General features: G+C 43.0%; 1 protein-coding gene across 11 annotated transcripts; it reads left to right on the top strand.

Moving 5' to 3' along the window:
• Positions 1-11,520: 11,520 nt before the first annotated feature.
• On the top strand, positions 11,521-21,901 carry gja5b (gap junction protein, alpha 5b). Of its 11 annotated transcripts, none has more exons than XM_064969477.1 (3): positions 14,372-15,512; positions 15,779-15,829; positions 17,978-21,901. In XM_064969477.1, the coding sequence occupies exon 3, from the start codon at positions 18,009-18,011 to the stop codon at positions 19,221-19,223; it is 1,215 nt and encodes a 404-aa protein (XP_064825549.1). In that variant the 5' UTR covers positions 14,372-15,512; positions 15,779-15,829; positions 17,978-18,008; the 3' UTR covers positions 19,224-21,901. The 11 variants fall into 11 exon arrangements, with proteins under 11 accessions (XP_064825548.1, XP_064825543.1, XP_064825551.1 ...); XM_064969472.1 differs by having other exon boundaries at positions 16,284-21,901; XM_064969476.1 differs by adding an exon at positions 11,521-12,365 and having other exon boundaries at positions 14,690-21,901.
• The last annotated feature ends 1,764 nt before the right edge of the window (positions 21,902-23,665 follow it).

Here is a 23,665-nt window from a genome sequence, read left to right as displayed (position 1 = left end):
ACACACACACACACACACACACACACACACACACACACACACACACACACACACACACACACACACACACACTTACTTAATGTACAAGAGACAAGGCCATATAAGAGAGGGGAAAGGGGTGATTGATTGTTCCCTCCCTTTTGAGCAGAAGTGAATCCAAAGCTTCCTCTGTGACTGTGTGGGACTGAAGGGCCCGTGGGAGGAAAGGCTCATACAGTGGAGGAAAGAGAAAGAGTGGAATTGGTGCTGCAGTCATAGTGGAGAGAAAGAGAGAGCGGTGGAGAGTAAGAAATTGTGTGTTTAGCAATGAGAAAGAAGAAGAAAAGATAAATAAATAAATACACGTAAGAAGGAAGTAGAGATGATGAAAGAAAGGGTGAAGAAAGAGAGCGAGTTAAAGGAGTATCAAAACTCAGCGCTTTTGTTCCACCCAAAGCATCCAGTCAGATATGAGTTCACCCCCAAGTTCCTGTTGCCAGCTGCTGCAACACAATGTTATCAGCCTGTGTGCACGCAATGGCCATTCCGTTCTGTTTGGACACACACACACACGCATGCACATGCTTAATCGTTCTCTCAGGCGTACACACACAAACACACCATCTCTCAGGGCCAGGATTCTATCAGGTTTCAGATACAGGCTTCCCTCAGCACCACCCATGTGGATGGGACACACTTTGTCAGACGATAACCCTGCCCTGCATGGTGTGGCTATCACACGCCAGGGTTTAACAGTGCTGGGGGCTCTTTATAAAAATAGGGTATCAAGAGATTAGGGTTTATGTCCCACTACACTCTAGATTTATTTCACAGAAAATACACAGAAAATAAATCTGGGCTAAAAGTAACAGTTGAAGATGTCAATGGATGTGAAGGTGTCACACCCTGATCTGTTTCATCTGTCTTTGTGATTGTCTCCACCACCCTCCAGGTGTCGCCCATCTTCCCCATTATCCCCTGTGTATTTATACCTGTGTTCTCTGTTTGTCTGTTGCCAGTTTTTTTTCTTCAAGCCTACTAGCATTTTTCCCCTCTGTTCCTGTCTCTTGATTGTTCTGTTTTTCTAGTTTTCCTTGTTTTGACCTTTTCTGCCTGCCCTGAGCCTGCCTGCCGTCCCGTTCCTTTGCCCCATCTATCTGGATTACTGACTTCTGCCTGTTCTTGACCTGTCTTTTGCCTGCCCCTGTTGGATTAATAAACTGGTGTTAATTCGACGTTGTCTGCATCTGGGTCTTACCTTGAAACGTGATAGAGGGTACCTGGAAATTGTAATTGTAAATTGTAATTTTGTCTAAAACTTGAGTACTTCTTGTTAAAAGGTTAAAAGGCCACAGTTCAAAAGATTGTGTTATGATACTCGTTAGCACTCACATTTAGCTTCCTGAGAGACATCACAATGGAACTTGGTACATTTATTTCCCTCAAACTCAAACATCTATAACTAGATCTGTAATCTATACCAAGGTTTTGTTCTTTTGCCATTTCATAAATCCTATTTGTGGACAAATAAACTGAACAGGGTAAATCGGTAGAAACTGAATGACTCTATGAGTCTAGCATGTATGTTATGTGCAGTCAGACGGTGAGGTGCCCCACCAAGCAGTGTGAAATTAGGCCAAGGCAGACGGATGACTGAGAGTCAGGTATCTAGACCAGGAGACCCAACCCTACAGAATGTTGTAGTAGTAGTAGTAGTAGTAGAAAATGTCTGTAAAAACACCAGCCAATTGTATAGCACTGTGCTGAACAATTGGCTGGTATTTTTTACAGACATTTCCAATCTTCACTCGACCAGCAACACTTGCCAGTAATGTGGAAAAAGTCAATAATTATACCTATTCCTAAAGCAGATATCCATCTGTGCTGAATGACTGTTGCCTTGACATCCTCAGTAATGAAATGACATGAGAAAATTGTGAATTGTAATGTTCTCAGCGCCACCTAGAAGCTCCTCGACCCATTTCAGTTTGCCTATCAGCTCAGCAGAGGAGTTTATGATGCCATTCTTACTCTGCTCATCATGGTCTATAGACATCTAGAGCAGTGGTTCTTAACCCTGTTGGAGGTACTGAAGCCCACCAGTTTCATATGCGCATTCACCGAACCCTTCTTAATTGGAAACATAAAATATGATTTTTTCAAATTCAAAACATAGGTACATATTTTGCAGGTGCACAAAATGAACCGTGCATCAACATCACTGTGTTCAAAGAACAAAATCATCAAAACACCATTTTCACACAAAAACAAAAACATAATAATTAATATTTACTGCAAATCAGTGTTACTTCTGCTGTTGCCTTTCAGAGACCAGTTCAAAAATGCGCGGCTTCACCTTGGCAAGTGCCACTCTCATGTCATTTTCGCAAAAAAAGTCTGTTCCTTTTCTTCGTTTTTATGTCCAGCATCCTCGAAAAGGATTGCTCGCAAAGTTATGTTGTAACAAACGGTATGAAAATCTCCAGAGGTTTCTTAGCAATAACAGGGTACGTTACCATTTGTTGACACCAAAACGTTGAAAGCGTTGTTGTTCTGAAGAGTTGCTGTTGAACCTGGCTCTGCTGAATTTCAATGATTTCATCGAGGTATTCATCATTGACATCTGTTGTCTCAACACTAAACGTGAACGGCTGTCTCACCCATGCTAGATATGACTCTCTTATAGGGAAGTATCCGTCGAGAGACTTTGCAAGCTCAACTAAGTGCGTGGCAATTGCTTGCTTCAGTTCCGCGGGTACAGAAATGTCTCCGATTCCAGATACATCTTCGATCTTACTTACACCCTTTCGTCCAGCAGGGGAAAGTTTGCGAAGTTATCGTTCTCTGTTCGTCGTTTCCATAACGGTAGCTTTTTTTGAAAAGCCTTCAGGTTTTCCTCCGCTTCGATGATGTTGACTCCACCGCCCTGCATCTTTTGATTGAGATGATTGAGAGCTGCGAAGATATCAGCCATGTACGCTAAAATGAGAATGAACTCAGAATTTTTGAAGCAATCTGGATGACAATGTTGGTGCACTTCCAAAACAGGGCTAATTCCACACGCACGGCAAAAACACGATTCAGCACCTGTCCCCGGGATAACCACCAAACGTTAGAATGGTACAGAAGTACCTCAAATTCAGAGCCCATTTCTTTACACAGCTCACTGAAGATGCGGTGCCTCAGAGCACTAGTTCGCACATAGTTCAGTCATTACACTACAATATTTAATACTTCTGCCAGTTTTGGAAGCAAGGTTTTTGTTGCCAACGCATGCCTGTGCAGAATACAATGCGTAACAATGATGTGTGGTGCATCGGCTTTCACTAGCGCACCAAGACCAGACTTTCTTCCCAGCATGACTGGAGCTCCGTCCGAACAAACTGCAGAAACCATATCCCACGAAAGATTGTTGTCTTTGAAGAAGTCATCCACAAGTTTCTTCACATCGGCTGCCTTAGTTGTTGTTGTAAGAGGCTTACAAAATAAAAAATCTTCCTTTATCACGTCGTCTTTCACATAGCGCACGAATACAGCAAGCTGGCTTAGATTGGAAACGTCTGTGGTCTCGTCGAGTTGAAGGCTGAATTTTGCCGGGATTGAAATCAGATCTGCAACTACTTGAGCCAAGATGTCTTTGCTCATGTCCTCTATTCTGTCGCTGATGGTGTCATTTGAAAGAGGAATTTGGGATAACTTAACTTCAGCCTCTTTTCCCAGCATGATATTCCCCATCTTCAACACAGCTGGTTTTATGAGTGTTTCACCAATGGTGTGTGGTTTGCCCTGCTTTGCGATCAGGTAAGCAACTTCTTTTGAGGATCGGTTGCTTTGAGGATCAGTTTTTGATGGGTACCATGTCGAGAACAGGTAGAGTAGCCTTTTCATCGAATCTGGCTCTCTTCACCTTGAATTCAGTGAGCGTTGTGTTCTTGTATTTTCCATCTCCATGCAGCTTAAGGAAGTGTTCTCTTAGTTTTGCCGGTGCTAGACTAGAATTACTCAACTTGGCATTGCAAATCATGCAGTTAGGACGCTGACTCCCATCACGTTCCATCATACATGTGAATCCATATTGTACATATTCGTCCAACCACTTTCTTTTTTTGCTCGACATAGTAAGTATGAAGGGATTAAAATATTAAGAAAGAAATCACAAAACGTACCATCACGACAGTCACAAGTTGACTACTGAGCAGCACAGATAGGCCAAGTGATGTAGCGTGATCACCTGCAGCCAATGATGGCCAAGCAGGGCGTGTCATCACGAATATGAGTCGGATGTGTGTCTTGACCTCCGCCGAACCCCTGAGACTGACTCACCGAACCCCTGGGGTTCGATCGAACCCAGGTTAAGAATCACTGATCTAGAGGGTGCCAAATCCCATGTCAGGGTTTTGTTTGTTGACTTTTTTCTGCTTTCAACACAATCCAGCCTTACATTCTGGCACAGAGACTCATTCGGGACTTCTCCTTAGATGAGGGGCTGGTTTTGTGACTGTTGGACTTCCTAAGCCAGCGGTCACAGCGGGTCAACATAGGTCCCCACGTGTCGGACATACGCACCACCAACACAGGCTCTCCTCAGGGATGTGTTTTGTCCCCACTCCTGTACAACTTGTACACTAATAGTTGTACTAGTTCCCATCCTGACAGACACCTCGTTAAGTTCGCTGATGGCAATGTCTTGATTAGCCTGTTGCATGATGATGAGGAACACCTTGGCCCAGTCCTAAATGACTTGGTAGAGTGGTGTGAGGAATCACACTTGGTCCTCAATACCAACAAGACCAAAGAGATGTGCATAGACTTCATAGACACCTACCTCTGCAACATCTATCAGAGGTCAGAACATAGAGATTGTAGAGGAATACAAATATCTGGGTGTCCTCTTGGACAATACACTTCAGTGGAGTAAATGTACAGACCTGATCTACAAAAAGAGTCAACAGAGACTGTACTTTTAATGTTGACTGTACTATACTGACTCTGTTTTACAAATCTTTCATTGAGAGTATTTCAACTTTATTGTATTGTTTGTTGGTTTGGCAATGCCACTGTCAGCCAGAGAAATATGCTGAGAACGATTATCACCACAGCATGCAAGGTACTTGGAGTCAAACAGACAGGCCTGGATGAGATCTTTAAGGTCAGGGCCCTCTGCAAGGCTCACTAAATCATTTTAGACCCAAGCCACCCCCTGTACCCGGACTTTGAACTACTCCCTGCTGGGCGCAGGTATAGGGCCCCTCTCTGCAGGATAAACAGAACTAGACAATAATTTGTGCAAGGTGTGATAGCCCTTCTAAATAGCTCTGGCTAATGTTCCTATCGTCCCAGTAAGGCCAGCATGTAGTATGTAACTGTTATGAAAGTTCTGTTGTCAATTTGGGTGGCAAGTAGCCTAGTGGTAGCAAGTAGCCTTTGAACGTGTACATGACACTGCAACAAAATTTCCCCATGGGGACAATAAAGTCAGTAAAATGTAGCAGTAGTAGTACTTTTGCTTCACTACACGTTCCCCTGCTTCCCCCGATTGGTGTAACGTTAGAAGCCACAAGTGTTTATTCAGATAATGAAAAGGCACCCTCGAAAGAAAGTTAGAAAGTTTCATGTCGTTCGTGGCGTGCATGTTCATTAGCAAACCCACTGGGTAAAATTTGGTTGAATCAATGTTTTTTCCATGTCATTTCAACTAACACCAAAAAATATGATGACGTTGAATCAACGTGGAAAACTCGTTGGATTTACAAAAAGTAATCCATGTAAGGGCATTTTTTTTATGTCAACTTTAACCTAAATCCAATGACCAAACCATTTTTATTGAATTCACGTTGAATTCAGAATAGTTGACAACTCAACCAAATATAAATCAAAACTAGACATTGAACTGACGTCTGTGCCCAGTGGGAAGTCATTGTAGCCTATTATTTCACTTCCCACGTGAGAATCATGAGCACATGCTTTGTTGTACCGCAGCAGAAGCCTGCCAGCAGCCTGACTACCGAGGGTTGCACCAAGTCCATTACAATGTAGAAAAACACATTTCAGCTATATTTCAATGGTTATCCATATTACAGGCACTTCATCTTATTGTAACTATTTCTATGATGAATTTGCGGCCGCAATTTATGAAAGCTGACAAAACGTTGGAGATAACAATAGATGACAAAGTCAAAGATAGGCCACTGGTTTTCCTAAATCAATGCTTATGACAAGTCCTGCTCCAGAAACAGCCATAGAGCCAGCTGGCTAATCTATTGAATACACTGTAGTAAAAAAAACACCAGCAACAACAGATAATATTAGTTAGCTAGATAAGGTTAGCATGCTAGCTACACTGACAGCTGTCAGTGCCCTATTTGTTGATGTTTACTCCACATTGAAATTCCCACACCCAATTCATAAATAAGTATAAGTAGCCTTCGTCATTCTTCGGAGGTGGAACCTAAACGTGCGTTTTCTCTCTAGGACAGGAAATTAAGTTGAAATAGTGGCGGCAATTTCCTCTGGGAGGGTCCTTTAAAATAATTTCAATATCAATAGAAAAGTACAGACATTTAATGATTAGATAAAAGAACAGCTTCCCTTCTTTCTAATCGCATCATCAAATATATTAATACATGTTCACACATAAAAAGGATAGTTTAAAAATGACAAATACACCATATCCTATGGAGAACATTGCTATAGCTTAGCTTTAGCAACATTGCTAAAGCTTAGCTCTGGATGAGTAAACAAGTCCCAGATCTCAGATCTGTTTTGTGATGTCTCCCTCTTTCATGACCTCACCTTGCATATCATTATTTTTTATTGATAACCCAGCTATGTGTGATTGGATTGCAGATAGTACCATGTAGCACCAAGTTTAAAGGTGTTTGTGCACATAGAACTTTAAAAAAAAAAAAATTTCATCGTAATGTATATATTTTTTCTGACATATCTCACATGTGAAGGGCCAAGTAAAGAGCAACTCTATATGAATAACAATTTGTTTCCTGCAATTCATATGATATGTTAGGAATTCCGATTCGTACGATGTGTTACAAATTTGTAAGTACTTAAGATCCTGTTCAATCTCTTTAAATCGTTTAGCCACTTTCTACCTAGCTTTAGTCGTTTCAGTTCAGACTGGAGTATTTTTTCTATCAAAGTTGGGTCGGCTAAAGGGCTTCTGAGAAATGGCACTGAATATCAACACGTAAAATTGTTGTCACAAAGTCATTGTAGGCCTATGGTTTTCTAATCTATTTTTTCTATGGCTTCATGACTCTTCAAAAGGCACTATAGTGGATATTGTGTGTGACCGTAGGACATCTTGTATGGACTTTTCAGGAACACTTCAAACGTTTGGACTGCAATGAGCAATTTTGTCTTGTTGGTTGGATCGACTGCTAATTCAGAATCATCCAAAGATCAATGTAGAATGAATGCTATCTGAATTCATGTTCATTTCAATGTCAAACTCTTATTTTAAACTGGAAGAATTCCTAATCATTCCAACGCCACATACTTTATCTTGCATGAGGTCATTCAGAGATGAGCAAGGATTTGACAGAGTACGTGAAATTGAAAATTGAATTGAAAATGTGTCTGGTATTCACTTTTCCTTGCAGTGAGAACGTTCCCAGGCCGGGTCGCCATCGCAGAAAGTGCTTTCCCCTCTCGGTCTCTCTCTGTCGCTCGCTCTCTCTGTTCTTTCTATTCTTAATACCAGGTTCAGATGTCAGTTCGGGGGAAAGAAAGAACTTTTGTTGGGCGGAGTCGATAAGAGTGAACCCTTTTGCTGAGTAGGGAAAACTGCTGCATTTCTCCCTATTGTTCAGGGAGGTTAAAGAAAAGAATGAGAGGTGACACGGGTCCACCAGGGGAAATGGAGGCGAACACCAAGGGGTCTACTTTGCTTTTTGTTTTTGTCTCTTTTTGTGCTCGAAACAGAGATTTTAATGGTCAAAGTATTAACCTCATAAAGAGACACCTGTGTCTTTTGTTTTACCATTGTGAAGCCAGACGACATGATTGTGCTGGAATTGCACAACAGTGTTCATTTCGCCAATAAAAATAATGACTAAAATATTAGTCAAACACCTATATTTCAGTGGCATTTGACGACACTATAATTGACTAAATAGGCCCAGAACAAACTATAACTACATTTCAGTTGACTAAAACAAGATAAGACAAAATGATCTCTGTGACTAAAATCTGACCGCTAAGTGGACTGAACTAGAGGTTTTGGAGAGATTGAGAGCTTTACAGTGATAAGCACAGGTCATAATAGCAGGGCGACGCGCTGTGCAGTTCTATTCTGCAGTGGGAAGGACACCACACAGCCTACATCAGCGGGGGAGCAAGCAATGAGCGTGGGCAGACAGACAGACAGACTCCGCTCCAGCTCCAATTATAAACCGTCCGACTCGATTCAGACTTGAGGTTTAGTGACTCGACTACATCACTGGGCGAAACAGTCATTAGCTCCCGTTCTACTTTTGGACACCAATGCGGCTGCAGCATCTGTGGAACGTTGATAACAATGGAAATGTCACCGAGTGATGGAGGTGCAATCCATATTACTTTGCCAATACTCTGCGGCACCATCTGGTGATTGTGCTACTCTCTCTCTCTCTCTCTCTCTCTCTCTCTCTCTCTGTCTCTCTCTGTCTCTCTCTCTCTCTCTCTTCTATATGTTTGTCATATTTCTGCTGCTGGGAAGAGAATAGTATTTTATGCAGAAATATATGTTGGTAGGACAAGGCTATGTATGTTTGTGCACATGGAAGTTAGTGATGTATGTTTCCTTTAGGGTTAATGAGGCAATACAAATGTGATGTGACTAAAAAGACAATAACTAGACTAAATCATTATTCAAATGACAAAATGACTAAGACTAGACTAAATCCAAAAAATAATGCCAAAACGAACAATGCACCCAATTTCCAACAAATATGTCACTTATGAATGAGACATCTAATATGCATGTCACATATTGACACAATGTGAAAACTTTACATATAATAATAATACTATATTCCACTTAGCATATGCTTGAATGGCAACACATAATGGTACACATGCTATTGGACTAGGACATTTTTTTTTCACATTGTCCAAATCCTAAACCTAAGGCTCGATTCAAACAGTACCGCAGACGTACAGCAGAAGATCCGCGTTATTGCTCGATTGAAATTCCACTAGGCAAGCTCAGTCAAGTGCAGCGAATGTATTGGGGCGGAAAACAAATACTATTTGAACCCGACCCACCCCTAGATGAAATATGTACTTTAAGTATTCTGAACGGTTACATTAGGTTGCTGAATCTAGTCAGTGTACCCATCCTCACCACATTAGTATGTCCTCTCTCTCCCCTTTCCCCTTTTATCAGGACATAAGCAAGGCTCTCCCTGACAGGCTCACAGGCAGGCGGTTGTCATGGCATTACTCTCACCTAAGCTGGGTGGAGTGAGAGAGGGCTAAATAAAGGGAAGGCATTTTATCTTCGTTCTCATGACCAGCAATATGGAGAGGCGATATGAGAGGTGTCGGGATTCAGAGAGGTGCTGATGACAAGTGCTAGAGGCCTGCTCACACGTTCCACTTAAAGTTATAAACCCCATCCCCGTAGAGGGAGGGAGGGAATTACCGAGAACAGCGGAAGAGACAGAGAGTGAAAGGATTATCAACGTAGTCTAATGATTATCACCTAATGCGTATCACATAACATTTTGACGCCAACCGACTTCATCAGAAAGAGGAACCTCGATGTTTCCCATTTGCTTCAACTGGGGCCAAAAGGTCAAAAGCCCCCTAATGCTGGCACAGGTCACTGCATTATCTACTGCTCCTTGACAGAGCTGCGATTGGTCCAACCCAAAGCATGTTGAGTGGCCAACCGAACTAGGACATGAAAAGATTTAGAAACCTGTAAAGATTGAGAAGCTGTAAACAGCTTCCTGGTACAGGCCTATTCATTCAAATTAAAGGGGCAGTTCACTCCAAATATGTAACGTGGATGTTTTCAGACGTTAAATGTGGTCTAGTGTAGAGATGAGTCTATGTCATATGCCATCAAATGTGTAGGTACAGCTGCATGTATATGCCTCAAATTCCAAATAAATGGAAAATGATAAGTGCATACTAAAAATCTGGAAGTTATGTGGCGATTCTCTTTTCCATTCCACAGATGGCCTGGGACAAATACTTATCTCAACATAAGACCACTTTTGAAATGTCTGAAAACATCGGACCAACTTTGATTTTGGAATGTACGTTCCCTTTAACATAATGGTCAACATTTAAGCAGGAAAACAACACCTTTGTTATTGAAAGTCTAAAGTAGTTTAACTTCGCCCAGATTTGTGTGGACACTGGTGCCAGGACCTAACTCCAGACGAGACAATCACCTAGCAGGAAAACTCATGATACCAAGACAACCGGCTAAATGTGTACCCTCTCGGACAGATGTTTTGTCACAAGTCTGAACATCACAAAGCTGTTCTTTCTGATTTGAAGTTGGAGAAGAAGGGGTAAATAAAGGCCTAGCACCCACAGGAGACAAACACGCTCTCTGTGTGGTTACGATTGAGCTCCTCTGGCCATGCTGATTGGTCTACAATGACTGACATGACAGTTGATGCCATGAACCTGAAATTTTCAGACCAACCATGTGCTTGCCTGAAAATTCTCCATGGTCCTTTGTGAAAGGCACATTTGTTTTTGTAGAAGGAATAATTGTCGTTGAATCATGCCAGAGCTGTAGGCGATCAGTCGAATTTGAACGGTTGGAATACTGCAGCTGTCCATATCAATGCCAGAACACAGCCTATATTCTGATTATTTAAGAATGTGTTCCAAAAGGTTTCTTTGGCTGTCCCTATAGGAGAACCCTTTTTGATTCCAGGTAGAACCCTTTTGGGTTCCATGTAAAACCCTTTCCACAGAGAGTTCTACATGGAACCAAAAAGGCTTCCACCTGGAACCAAAAAGGGTTCTCCTATGGGGACAGCTGAAGAACCCTTTTGGAAACCTTCTTTCTAAGTGTGTACTTGCTTATAGCCATAAGGCTGTAATGGTATTCCAAACATGCCTTGCAAAGCAATCAGTAAAACCCAGGAAGTCATGGAAAATCAAGTTGTAATTTGGGTACTTGAAAATAGATTGCATGTACCCCTCTCTTTCTCTCAGTCTCTCTCTCTCTCTCTGTGTGTGTGTGTGTGTGTGTGTGTGTGTGTGTGTGTGTGTGTGTGTGTGTGTGTGTGTGTGTGTGTGTGTGTGTGTGTGTGTGTGTGTGTGTGTGTGTGTGTGTGTGTGTGTGTGTGTGTGTGTGTGTGTGTGTGTGTGTGTGTGTGTGTGTGTGTGTGTGTGTGTGTGTGTGTGTGTGTGTGTATGGTTTAGGGTGCAGAGACAAAATGGGAGTTAGTGGTCAATGTAGAATTGCCATTGTGTTCTAATACAATCTGACTTCCCCTCCTGACCTGAGATATTCCTCTCTCTAGAATAGATTACCAGGCAGGCAAACCGAGGGCATTGTGGGCTGAGAGAGAGAGGAAGCCAAAGGAGGAGAGGAGGAAGGGAGGAGGCTATTAGAGGGCTGCCGGGTGCTGGGTATGTTAGGAAGGACAGGCCACAAGTGATGTCTGGTATTTCTTCCACTGCCACCATGCTTAAGGCTGCATTTCTGCCCGTGTTCTGTCTAGTAATCTCCTACATTACAGACAGCTGCTCTAGCTCATCAGCCTGAGGTCTGTGCCCTCATCTACTCCGTCCGTCCTCGAAGTCTGCATCACCCGTCCCTCTACCCTGATCTCTGCCAAGGAATGAAAAAAGGGAAAGAGAGGGAAATAGTCATTATAGTTGACGAAAACATTTCAGTTTTCTTAAAGTTGAAAGATTCTGTTTTCTTCCGCTGATCATTGACAGATAGTGGATTTGATCTCTCAACACATCAAGCCAACTGGTGATAGACTCAATTTTCTGCCTCAGGGGAGAGAGATAAACAGCTTTCTGTTTGGACTCTAGAAGAGAGACTCGACATTGGGGGACAAACCCAGTCATCTTTAGCCAGGACACTGAAAGAGACTAAGTTTTCTGCTTTACCCTGACAGACACAACTTTCTGTGTCAAGACAAGACATGACGAGGAGTCTTCTGTCTGAACAGAGACACACAGCCTAGAAAGAGAGACCAAGACTTGAATTTCACCCTCTCAGGGACAGCTTTTTGCCTTAATACTGAAACGGAGACTACGACTGCTCTACTACAATATTCCTTAGCCCTAATATTGAGAGTCCTTCACTTTTCTTCCCTGTCACCTGAGCACTGAGAAAACCTTTCTGCATTTTCATTTTCAACAGAAAAGGAACCTGCCTGGTCTAAGCAGCTGCATCTCAGGTAGAGTAACTGTGTGTGTGTGTGTGTGTGTGTGTGTGTGTGTGTGTGTGTGTGTGTGTGTGTGTGTGTGTGTGTGTGTGTGTGTGTGTGTGTGTGTGTGTGTGTGTGTGTGTGTGTGTGTGTGTGTGTGTGTGTGTGTGTGTGTGTGTGTGTGTGTGTGTGTGTGTGTGTGTGTGTGTGTGTGTGTGTGTGTGTGTGTCAGTCAGTCAGTCAGTCAGTCAGGAAAAAGTACCCAATTGTCATACTTGAGTAAAAGTAAAGATACCTTAATAGAAAATTACTCAAGTAAAAGTGAAATTCACTCAGTAAAATATTACTTGAGTAAAAGTCTAAAAGTATTGGGTTTAAATATACTTAAGTATCAAAAGTAAATGTAATTGCTAAAATATACTTAATTATCAAAAGTAAAGGTACAAAATGTTTTTATTCCTTATATTAAGCAAACCAGACAGCACCATTTTCTTGTTTTTTAAATATACATGTAGCCAGGGGCACACTCAAACACTTATACATCATTTACAAATGAAGTATTTGTGTTTAGTGAGTCCGCTAGATCAGAGGAAAAAGGGATGACCGGGGATGTTCTCTTGATACGTGTGTGAATTGGACCCTTGTCCTGTCCTGCTAAGCATTCAAAATGTTACAAGTGCTTTTGAGTGTGAAGTACACAAAATACATGATTTTCTTTAGGAATGTAGTGAAGTAAAAGTAAAAGTTGTCAAAAATATAAATAGTAAAGTACAGATAACCCAAAAAATGTACTTAATTAGTACTTTAAAGTATTTTTACTTAAGTACTTTACACCACTGGTGCGTGCATGTACTGTATGTGTGGATGCATGTGTCTGTGCATGCCATGGACAATGCATACAACTTTACATTAGCAGTTTCTAAGCCAGCATAGATCTGCAGCATCTGCTGTGATGTTGAACGATTAAGCCTTGTTTTGTTAGTACTGAAATATTATCCGACCTGCCAGATGAATTTGAGATCTAAAGTTGACTCATTCAGACCAAGGGATTGCAGCCTAAACATATAAAAGCAGTTTATAGTCAACTGCTCTGGCGTTGCCTCCAAAGACAAAAAACCTCCTTGTCTTTTCGACTTCTCGTTTGTGCTTCTGGTGATCATGCTAGCAGCACCGAGCAGATTCGGATGATAAACCAGAGAGCACATGCAAGATAAGTGACGTGAAATCGAGCCCGAAAATAAAACAAACATGACATAAAGGAAGGAAAAGAGCAGCAAGCCAAACAATATAGAGAGCAGGAGAAAGTCAAAATAGGGAAGTCATACTTTCTCAGAGCTTGGACTATTGTTATTAATAATGGGTGGAGCCTTATCCTGATGTAATATCTTAATATGACATTGTCCTGTGACCTTGAGGCGAAATGTGGCCAACAGTATTCAATGGGCTTGGAGTGACATGAAAGGATGGTGTTGGAGCTGAAAAGAAAAGGACATGATGCCAATTCTGATCCACAGTTAGATGGTGCTGACGCCTTTTACACACGCGACATATACCTTTCTCATGAACCTTTCGTAGAAGCAGTTGACTTTAGACACCTAAAGAAGTCGCTTGATAAATAGTTAAGCTTCGAATGACTCGTGGCAATTATTCGGTCAAAGCTAATTCTCCAAATTGTTTAAAGTTATAGGGCTATGCTCTGTGAAATTGAAAAATGGTCTTAAGTAGTCTCTTAAAAGTAAATAAGTAAAAGGGACTGAACGATTCAGGAGGAGTCCATTACCCTCATTGGCCAGACTTCTAAAAGTAAAGAAAAGTGTGGAATTGCGTATAGACTATAAGGATAGGCTAAAGATGATCCAAACGTCCAAACCCTTTAGTCTGTAGCTCCCAGGTGGCAATAACTGGGAGTAAATGGTGTGTGTGTGTGCGTGTGTGTGTGTGTGTGTGTGTGTGTGTGTGTGTGTGTGTGTGTGTGTGTGTGTGTGTGTGTGTGTGTGTGTGTGTGTGTGTGTGTGTGTGTGTGTGTGTGTGTGTGTGTGTGTGTGTGTGTGTGTGTGTGTGTGTGTGTGTGTGTGTGTGTGTGTGCGTGCGTGCGTGCGTGTGTGTGTGTACCACAACATAACATAACAAAGTCATGTCTGCTTTACTCTACAATAACAGCACCTCTACGGAAGGCTATCATTCAGGTACCAAACTTTAGTAAACCCTGCTGGAGAGAGAGTTCACCTTTTTGACGTTTCATCTTATTTTCTACTTTCAAATGTGAGCTATCCCTGATGGGAATATTTTTCATTTGTGACTAACTGGTCCGTATGAAGATTGATTATGTTAATAATAACTTTTTTTATGAGCAGTGTGGGAAGGCAAAGGCCCCTGTGGACTGTCTCCCCTATTTCAAATGAGTCAGGGAGCTAAGAGTCAAGTCTGCCAGGAAAACGTGAGTCCAAATCATCTATCTGGCTGTGACTGACCTAGAGGGACCAGACTGTATGTATGCATTGACCTCCAGGAATGTGGAAATAGTGTTTGGTGTGGAGTGTACAGCAATCAAGCCACATTGTGTAGATCTAGACGACATGGGTGTGCGAATGATTTAATAAAAAAATATCATATATATATATATATTTAACCTTTATTTAATTAGGCAAGTTAAGAACACATTCTTATTTACAATGACTGCCTAGGAACAGCAAGGAGCATAAGAGCGAGAACAAGAATGATAAAGGGAGTCAAGGAGCTTTGGGACTATCATTATTTGGTTAACACAGACATGAGACAAAACGTAGAATAAAGGATTTCCTTATATCACAGAACAGAAAGAACCACACTGTCCACTCCTATCAGGTGTCCCAGAGTGTTTTCAAGGTATTTACCCCCTTCTCTCTCCGTTCAACAGCTGCCCTCTGTGTCACCAGCACAGAAACTTAATTACCACAAGAGACATTCCCATTTAAGTCAATGTTCTGTGTAGCCATGAGTGTGAAATTGCCGTGGACTGATGGGCTTTGTCCATTCTAGTTTTCCTATTTATATGGACTTCAGACAAGCACCAAGCACTGTAATGCGAGCATCATTGTTCTCCTTTCCGAGGTTAACAACAGCAGGAGCAGGACGGAAGGGCAGAGGGAGCACCTTCTTCCTCCCTAAAGTACCCCCAGCTGCCAAGACCCCAGTCAGGTACATTGTCCTGGTGCTGATCTAAGTAAGACGGGGCCTGCAAAGTGCCAACAAGCACTGAGGAAAACCATAATGAGCTGGTCTGGGGTATTTATTTTTAACACTGACAGCAGGACTGCTTGGCCTGCTGGGTGTGAGAAAAAACGATGGAAGAGTTTTTTCTCAAAGCTTAGAGAGACTCGTTTTCTTGAGTACGGGCGATTTCCTTTTAAGTGCCGTGGCAGTAGGAAATCATATTGTTTGACATTGCTTCCTCGACTGCCTAGGGGGGAGACAGGATGGCGACCAAGTCCCCTCAGACAGAAATGCAAAGGGAGGTGAGTTTCTATGGGAAGTGAGTCGGTCTCAATGACTGTTGTCAAAATGTGCACCAGCAGTAAAAAACATTCTTCCCCCTAGAAATAAATTCCAGGTTATTTTGCCATGTTTGAATAACCGTTTCTATACACCAATATGGGCCAGTATTATTTCTATTATGTCTTACAAAAAAAAAAAAACTTTCCACTCAGCCATAGTTCCCATAACTTGCCTGAGGTCACTGTCATGTGGCCACTAGAGCTTAAATCGTCCTCACACACAAGCTACTGGTCCGCTGTAGATGAAGAAGGGAAACCCTATTACCCCACTTACCCTCTTCCTCAGACACACACACACATGTGCACGCATGCACACACACACACACACACACACACTGTCTAATCAACACCCTCACTTGAGCTTAAAGAGCACTGATGCTGCAACTCCATACTTTCCATTGGTCCTGCCCTTCAGGAGAAAGAGGGGGGAAATGCTACAACGTTACAGTAACACACCGTCTCGTCTAGAGAGGAAGACTGAGGATCTACACAGTCTGAAGTAAATACAACCTTCAGTGCCAGATGGATTTTAGTCGAAGGAAGGTTCAATGTCTCTGCTGGTAAGACTGAACACAACTTCTTAGGAGTGAACACAACCTTAACTTGAACCACTTAGTCTGTACAACGGTAATTATCATACTGCATGGTTTGTCAAACATCAAGCTGGCATAGCTGTCTTTTTACATATGCTATTTAGTTGAAGAAAGGTTTTCACTGTGTGCCTACTGTATGAAACTAAGTACTATGAAACGTTGTTTAATAGACACTACTTAGTTTATCCATTTGTTTGAGTGTGAGTGGGGCGAGTCTGGGGTATACACTACTGTACTGTCTGTGCTCATGGAGGTGTGGAATCGCCAGCTAGTGAGCTGTGTGTGCTAGTAGTGTTCAACATAGAAGTAGCTGTTTCCTTTGCTCTGCAAGGGCCAAGGCTTTGGTACCGGGGCAGGTAACGCTGCTAGTTCGAGTGCAGATGTATATGCGCAGAGAGAAGAGCTGAGAGTAGAGTTCATGGGGTGATGAAATGGTAAAGCTCCGGTGTTCATAAGTTAGACCTAAACGACCACCAAGATGAACAAGACTTTCGTAGACTAGAAATAATATAGTTCTTTACTGTATATTGTCATATGATCATATGACGTCTGTTATTGGAAATTGCATTTTGAGGGAACGGGTCCTTTGGAAATGTCTTGACTCAGTTCTGAGACGGATTCATTTCTATCAACAGAAACAAAGTGCATTGATTTATTCGTTCTTAGCTCTTTATACATCTTTTACATCTTTTACCAGTCACCACTTCCTTATTATACCTTGTTTGTTGTCAATGTGTCAAGAAACATGCACCATCAATCTCTGGCCAAAGGACATGTAAATCAGTATGTCTCACTCTTTCCCAGGCGAAGTAATGCAAAGATAAGCCCTGTGACATGTTTATTTCTGTGTTTCTGTTGACTTTAGACTTCCTTAAAACTGACATCCGATTTCCCAGATTGCTGGGCCAGGCAGGGCTGTGGGAACATACTTGGCTCAAGCTTGGTCAGTCTGCTGAGCCCACTGTGGCCACGCAGGGAGAAAAGTCTATTAATATACCAACTCCACAGCCCCAAATACATCGCGTGGTACAATACAGCACAGCATTGCTCAGTACGGTACAGTACAGCATTACTCGGTACAGTTCAGTAAGGTACTGTACAGAGCAGAGCAGCTCAGCACAGAATAATTTGGTGTAATGAAGAGAAACTTGGAAACCAGTCAAATAATAACACAAGTCCACACTGCATGACACAAGTGAATTAAGTCACAAAGTGTGACAAGCCATGAAACAGAATAATCAAACGTCCTGAAAAAAAGAAACACAAATAAAATATCCCACAGAACAACAACAGCACTTTCATTTAATGCAGAAATGTCATTCATTTATCTATAAGCGCAGTAGATCGTAGTTAACGCGGTCCCAGATCTGTTTGTAATGTCTTGCCAACTCCTACCCTCAATGGCATCCCAGTGACCATCGGCGTTGGAATGACAACGCAAACAGATCTGGGACCAGGCTAGATGGTAGTTATAGATGGTGACTGACTGTTCCCTGACTGCTCTACTCTCTCCCAGGCCGTTCTAGAGGTGTGGTGTGTGACGGGTGATGGCCGACTGGAGTCTCCTAGGCAACTTCTTGGAAGAGGTGCAGGAGCACTCGACGTCTGTGGGCAAGGTGTGGCTCACCATCCTCTTCATCTTCCGTATTCTGGTCTTGGGCACGGCCGCCGAGTCGTCGTGGGGCGACGAGCAGGAGGACTTCACCTGCGACACGGAGCAGCCCGGCTGCGAGAACGTTTGTTACGACACGGCCTTCCCCATCGCCCACATCCGCTACTGGGTGCTGCAGATTGTCTTCGTGTCCACGCCGTCGCTCATCTACATGGGCCACGCCATGCACACGGTGCGCATGGAGGAGAAACGCCGGCGCAAGGAGCAGGAGGACCAGGGTGGAGGTGACGGGGAGGAAGGAGGAGGGGAAGGCGGAGAGGAGAAGCATTATCTGGAGCACGGGGAAGAGAAGGGGGGAGAGTGCGGGAAGGAGGGCAGCGGCATGGGCAGGGTGCGTCTGCGCGGGGCGCTGCTGCAGACTTACGTGTTGAGCATCCTGATCCGGACGCTAATGGAGGTGGTCTTCATCGTGGTGCAGTACATCCTCTACGGAGTCTTCCTCAATGCCCTGTACGTGTGCCACAGCCGGCCCTGTCCACACCCGGTTAACTGTTACGTCTCGCGGCCCACGGAGAAGAATGTGTTCATCGTGTTCATGCTGGCCGTGTCGGGCGTGTCGCTGTTTCTCAGCGCCGTGGAGCTCTACCACCTTGCCTTTAAGCAGTGTCAGAGGTTTCTGAGGAGGAAACGACAACAGCAGCAACAACAGCAGCAACAGCTGCTACAAGGACGCACGCCTTCAAGTGCTACGGTCATCACCGCTGAACCTGACAGCCCACCCCGTCCATCCATGCCCTGCACCCCACCCCCAGACTTCAGCCAGTGTGTTAGCTCTTCCCCTCACACACACCCCATGCACACCCAATCCCACCCCCATCCTAGCTGCCCCCCTTTCAACAACCGGCTGGCCCACCAGCAGAACTCAGTCAACATGGCCACTGAGCGCCACCGTGTTGTCCACAATGACCTTGAAACGGAAGACTTCCTGCACGTGACCTATGAGGGGCACGCCGACACACCCAACGCCTGCACCCCGCCCCCTTCGCTGCTCCAAAACGGCTTCCAAAATGGTTTCCTGAAGGACAAGAGGCGTCTGAGCAAGACCAGCGGCTCCAGTAGCCGTGTGCGACCCGATGACTTGGCTGTATAGCTCCACTTCCCAACACACACACTGTCCCTGGATCGTTTCAAACACACACACACACACACACAAGACTGGGATGACTATTACTCATCTGTTGTGGGGGACTAATTGGAACACTGCATGGCACAAGTCAACGAAGTCACAAAGTATCACAAGTCATGAAACGGAATACTCAAACTAATCAAACAGCTGTAGAAGGGTTAGTGCCTTCATATTTAGCCCTCAGGACTAATCCACTAATGTGACTGTCTGAGACCTTGGTCTGACTGCGTCCTAAATGGCTCCCTATTGCCTGTGTAGTGCACTACTTTAAACCAGGGCACATATAGCTTTGGTCAAAAGTAGTGCACTATATAGGGGAATAAGGTGCCATTTGAGACAGAGACATTGACTCTGACTGCTGTCGTGGAGTCTCTCCCTGAGAGACAGGGGGGCCTTGTGCCAGACCTGAGAATGAGTGGGTCACTGCCACACTATCAGCTTTGTGACACTGACTGGCTGCTGGGGACAGCTAAGTGGGACAGATGAGAGCCAGTCTGTCACTCAGAGACAGAGAGAGATATGTGAAGGACGGCTGCCTGTCAATGACCCACAAACGTATGCTTAGACGAATGCTCTGCGTGTGTAAGCTTGCTCTCTCTCATGCATGCACACGAACACACACAAACACTTTACATTTACAGAGGCACGCAGACACTTTCGTTGGCATACAACACAAACACGCAGACACACCATGTGAATCCTGATGTTGGCATCACTTCCCACCAGAGATCCAGTAGGAACCTACAGGGATGACCCATGGGATTAAAATATATTTTATTGTGTACTTTGTATGGTTAAAGAGAGACAGACAAAACTACATCCTATTCTGATAAGGGCTTTATTTATGTGGAGCCATCATCGGTTAAAGCAGACATCCCAAGCTTCCCAGGGTGTGGGGAGGACATAGTTCATAGTGCATAGTTGAGATACCCTGACTGACCTGGTTCCCCGTTTCCCAAAACCATCTTAAGGCTAAATTCATTGTTAGAACCTTCGTTGGAGCATCATTATATCTCAGAGCTGTTTCCCGAAACCATCGTTATCAACTTTGCAATTGAGAAACGCTCGTAATCTAACGACGGCCTAAAAAAAACTGCTAGAACAGCGAAGCGCGTCGGATGCTTTTTCCGCCCTCCCTCGTCACTTTATACAGATAAATCTCTGTTAAACATTGAATCACATGGTTTATATGTCTCTGTGACGCCGATAACTTCAGAACAAAGTCGACTCGAAATACAAAGGTGCCAATGTGTTTGCAATTGATACAAACAAGCGACAAATACAAATATGCTTCAAATGAAAACCCGAGATGACTGCATTAAAGTATAAACAGTAGGCTGTAGGCCTATTTCAATAATATTGAAATATATTTCATGTTCAATCAATTGAGTTCTATTTTGTTCAGGGGCACAACTTTGGTTTTAGACGTGGGGGGACATACATATATATATATATATATATATGTTTATCCAGTCAGATAAACACTCCAGAAATGCAACTTCAGAATGTGGGGGGGACATGTCCCCCGTCCACAGTGAAAGTTGCACCGCTGATTTTGCTACTGTCAGTATTTGTCTCAACATATTCCCTGATGTGTGCGCAATGATGTGCCAAATCGGTGATTTGGTGCATTTTCATTGGGTAAGCATTATTCATAAAAACTGCCTCAATGGGAGCTGATCCGTTGTCAGTATTGTGAAATAATTATAATGCTAAGGAAATATTTGAATGGAGAAAGCTGATCCGAGACCAGCGCTCTTTTTCTTTAGAGCCTATCAGTATCAATGCACCAACGACGCACTTTGCGAACGTTCTCTCTGCGTGGTGTTTTGGCAGACGCATGTTACATCTTCCTTCGGTCGTTGTAGGACAGGTGCATCATTAAAACACTCTTAAGCCTAAATTCCATCGCTATCAGAAAACCGGGCAGAGACCTTGACCGCGAATCTTGCCAAACGAGTGCCTGTCTATTGTCAAGGAAAAACCGTTTTAGAAAAGCCAGATATTCCTTAATTTTTGGAAAGTCATTCCCTTTCAGATATATATAATATATATATATATATATAGATATATATATATATATATATATATATGATCTAGCTTTTTTATATGGCAAAGTATGTGGTCAGAAACTGAAATAGTTTTGCACTGGTTTACAGAATCTGTGTGTATAGTCATTTTTAAATCTCAGATTTACGTTTTGAAATGTTTAACTAAATCTAAATACGAATTAACAAAAAACATGTTGTTTCAACACATCTTTGTTTAATGTGAATTAAATTGTATTGGGGTGGTGTCATTGCGATCACATTTTTGTCAACTTTACACTTTAGCAAAAGGCAATGTGAAAATCTATGTATCTTTAGTGTTACAAATGTTTTCATGTTAATTTTGTGTATAAATATATATCGTCTGCCGTTAAAAACACATTTACCCGTGACACATGATAGGAATTTGCAAGCTGTCTTATCTACTCATGTTTCAAGTAGAGCGATTCTATTTTGCACACTGATACCGTTCACTGTACTATCTGCATTATATTGTATATTGACTGTGTACGGTAAAGACCACTGATTCCCTTCGCATTAAGACGAAATGTAAAACGAGCACAAACTCAATATATACATCCCATATGTACCATGCACTGTATTTGACTGATATTTTCTAACCTATGAACACACCTCATCTGAGATATATTTTTTAACTGGCCTCTTATCGAGCAACAGAGTCAATAATTTGTTGAGTTTCAGTATCAGTTTCCATTCTTTTATAACCCTTCGTTATAGCCATATTTAATCTGTGTGTATAAACCAGAGGCATGAATGCCGGCTTCACAGCTGGAGGACACACTCACCGCTCTAAAATTAGTCGAGGGCAAAGCCCCCTTGACCAGGCTGACGGACCAGGCTGTTCTCTGGAATGCTGGGTAATTATAGTGCCTTGGTGGACATTCGGAGCCAGAGGAAACCTTGAGAACTGATTCCCAGCGTTTATAAGTTTTGATAATAGGCTCGGGAACTATTCCCAATGTTTCCCAGGGCATGGTCTGGATGGGAGCCAAAGAGAATTGCCTGGGGATTGGTTAACTTACATACAATGTGCATGTATGGACATTCAATGGAAATAGTCTCAATACCTGTGCTTGAATTCACAACGCATCTCAGAGTAGCAGTGCCGATCTAGGATCAGTTTAACCTTTTTAAGTTAAAAGAGGGGGGACCTGATCCAAGCTCAGTACTCCTACTCTGAGACACTGAGGAATACGGGGCCCCGATTGTATAGTTATCATTTTGGCCTGATACACTTGATTTCAACACGTAGTAGAATCACTTGCCAACACCAGTCTGTCGGATATTGCTGAAAGTTCCAATCTTCAAAAACAAAAAGGGTTTAACAATGCACTAGTCTCTACTGAGCAGTAGTTCAACCAGGTCACCCTGGGGGTGCTTTGACTATCCACAGGGAATACTCGTAGAGACTCAAAAGACCATAGGCTTTCTGGTAAAATGCACACGGGGGGGTACTTCAGGGAACAAAATGTGCTTGGGGATCCAGTAACCCAAAAAGTTAGAGAACCACTGGAGTACCACAATAGGAGAGTTGTTGGCATTGGACCCATGGGCCCTGGAACGGGATGTAAGCATCACTGACCAGGGTTTCTCCACTAGGTGGCCACATTGCTCCATACAGTTGTGAGGTCCATTGCAATCGACACAAAGGATTTTTCCGTATAGTTGATGGAAAATGACATCAATCATACGTCGATGACAACTCCAAAAGGTGTGATTGACTGGTGTGCCAGGGGGAAAACAGTATACCACACGACACAGGCCACTTGTATACCAAACAATAGATTTTATTTGTCTTCCAACACCACAGCCCTGTACCAAATTCAATGGAGTCGCATGACAAATGTGTTAACACAGGAGAGGCAGGGACACAGATACAACCCATGACCTCATTTTCTGTTGTTTTTTTGTGTGTGACATTTTTGTTTTAAAAAAATTCTGCAAAAATTCATGGTCACCCCTCCAAGTAATCCAGACATGGTTAAGGCTGCTTCTTCTTCTTCTTCACTCTCCTCTCTGTACTCCTAGCCTAGAAGGGTGAGAGCAGAGGCTTTGCTTACTGCCGTGTCCGTTTGTCCGTTAGGGCTGAGAGGGGTTTCTAAACCAGGCCTCATCAGCACCTCACTGCGTATGCCAGAGAATCACCCCTCCTACCAAGTGTTTTTTGACAAAAACAGGAGAAAAGAAAACGCTTTCTTTACAGTTAAATCATGTTTGTGCTTTCTTTTAATAATACTATTATCTGTATGAGGTCATCGTTTGGCATATCATGTAGAGTAACAAAGGAAAATGCAGTTTTTAAAATACTTTGACCCCCCCCCCCCCACATGGTAAACA

This window comes from Oncorhynchus masou, chromosome 6, assembly GCF_036934945.1.
Source record: "Oncorhynchus masou masou isolate Uvic2021 chromosome 6, UVic_Omas_1.1, whole genome shotgun sequence".
Taxonomy (NCBI): Eukaryota; Metazoa; Chordata; class Actinopteri; order Salmoniformes; family Salmonidae; genus Oncorhynchus; species Oncorhynchus masou.
The sequence above is the reverse complement of the archived record's forward strand: the minus strand, read 5'-3'. Positions and strand labels throughout refer to the sequence as shown.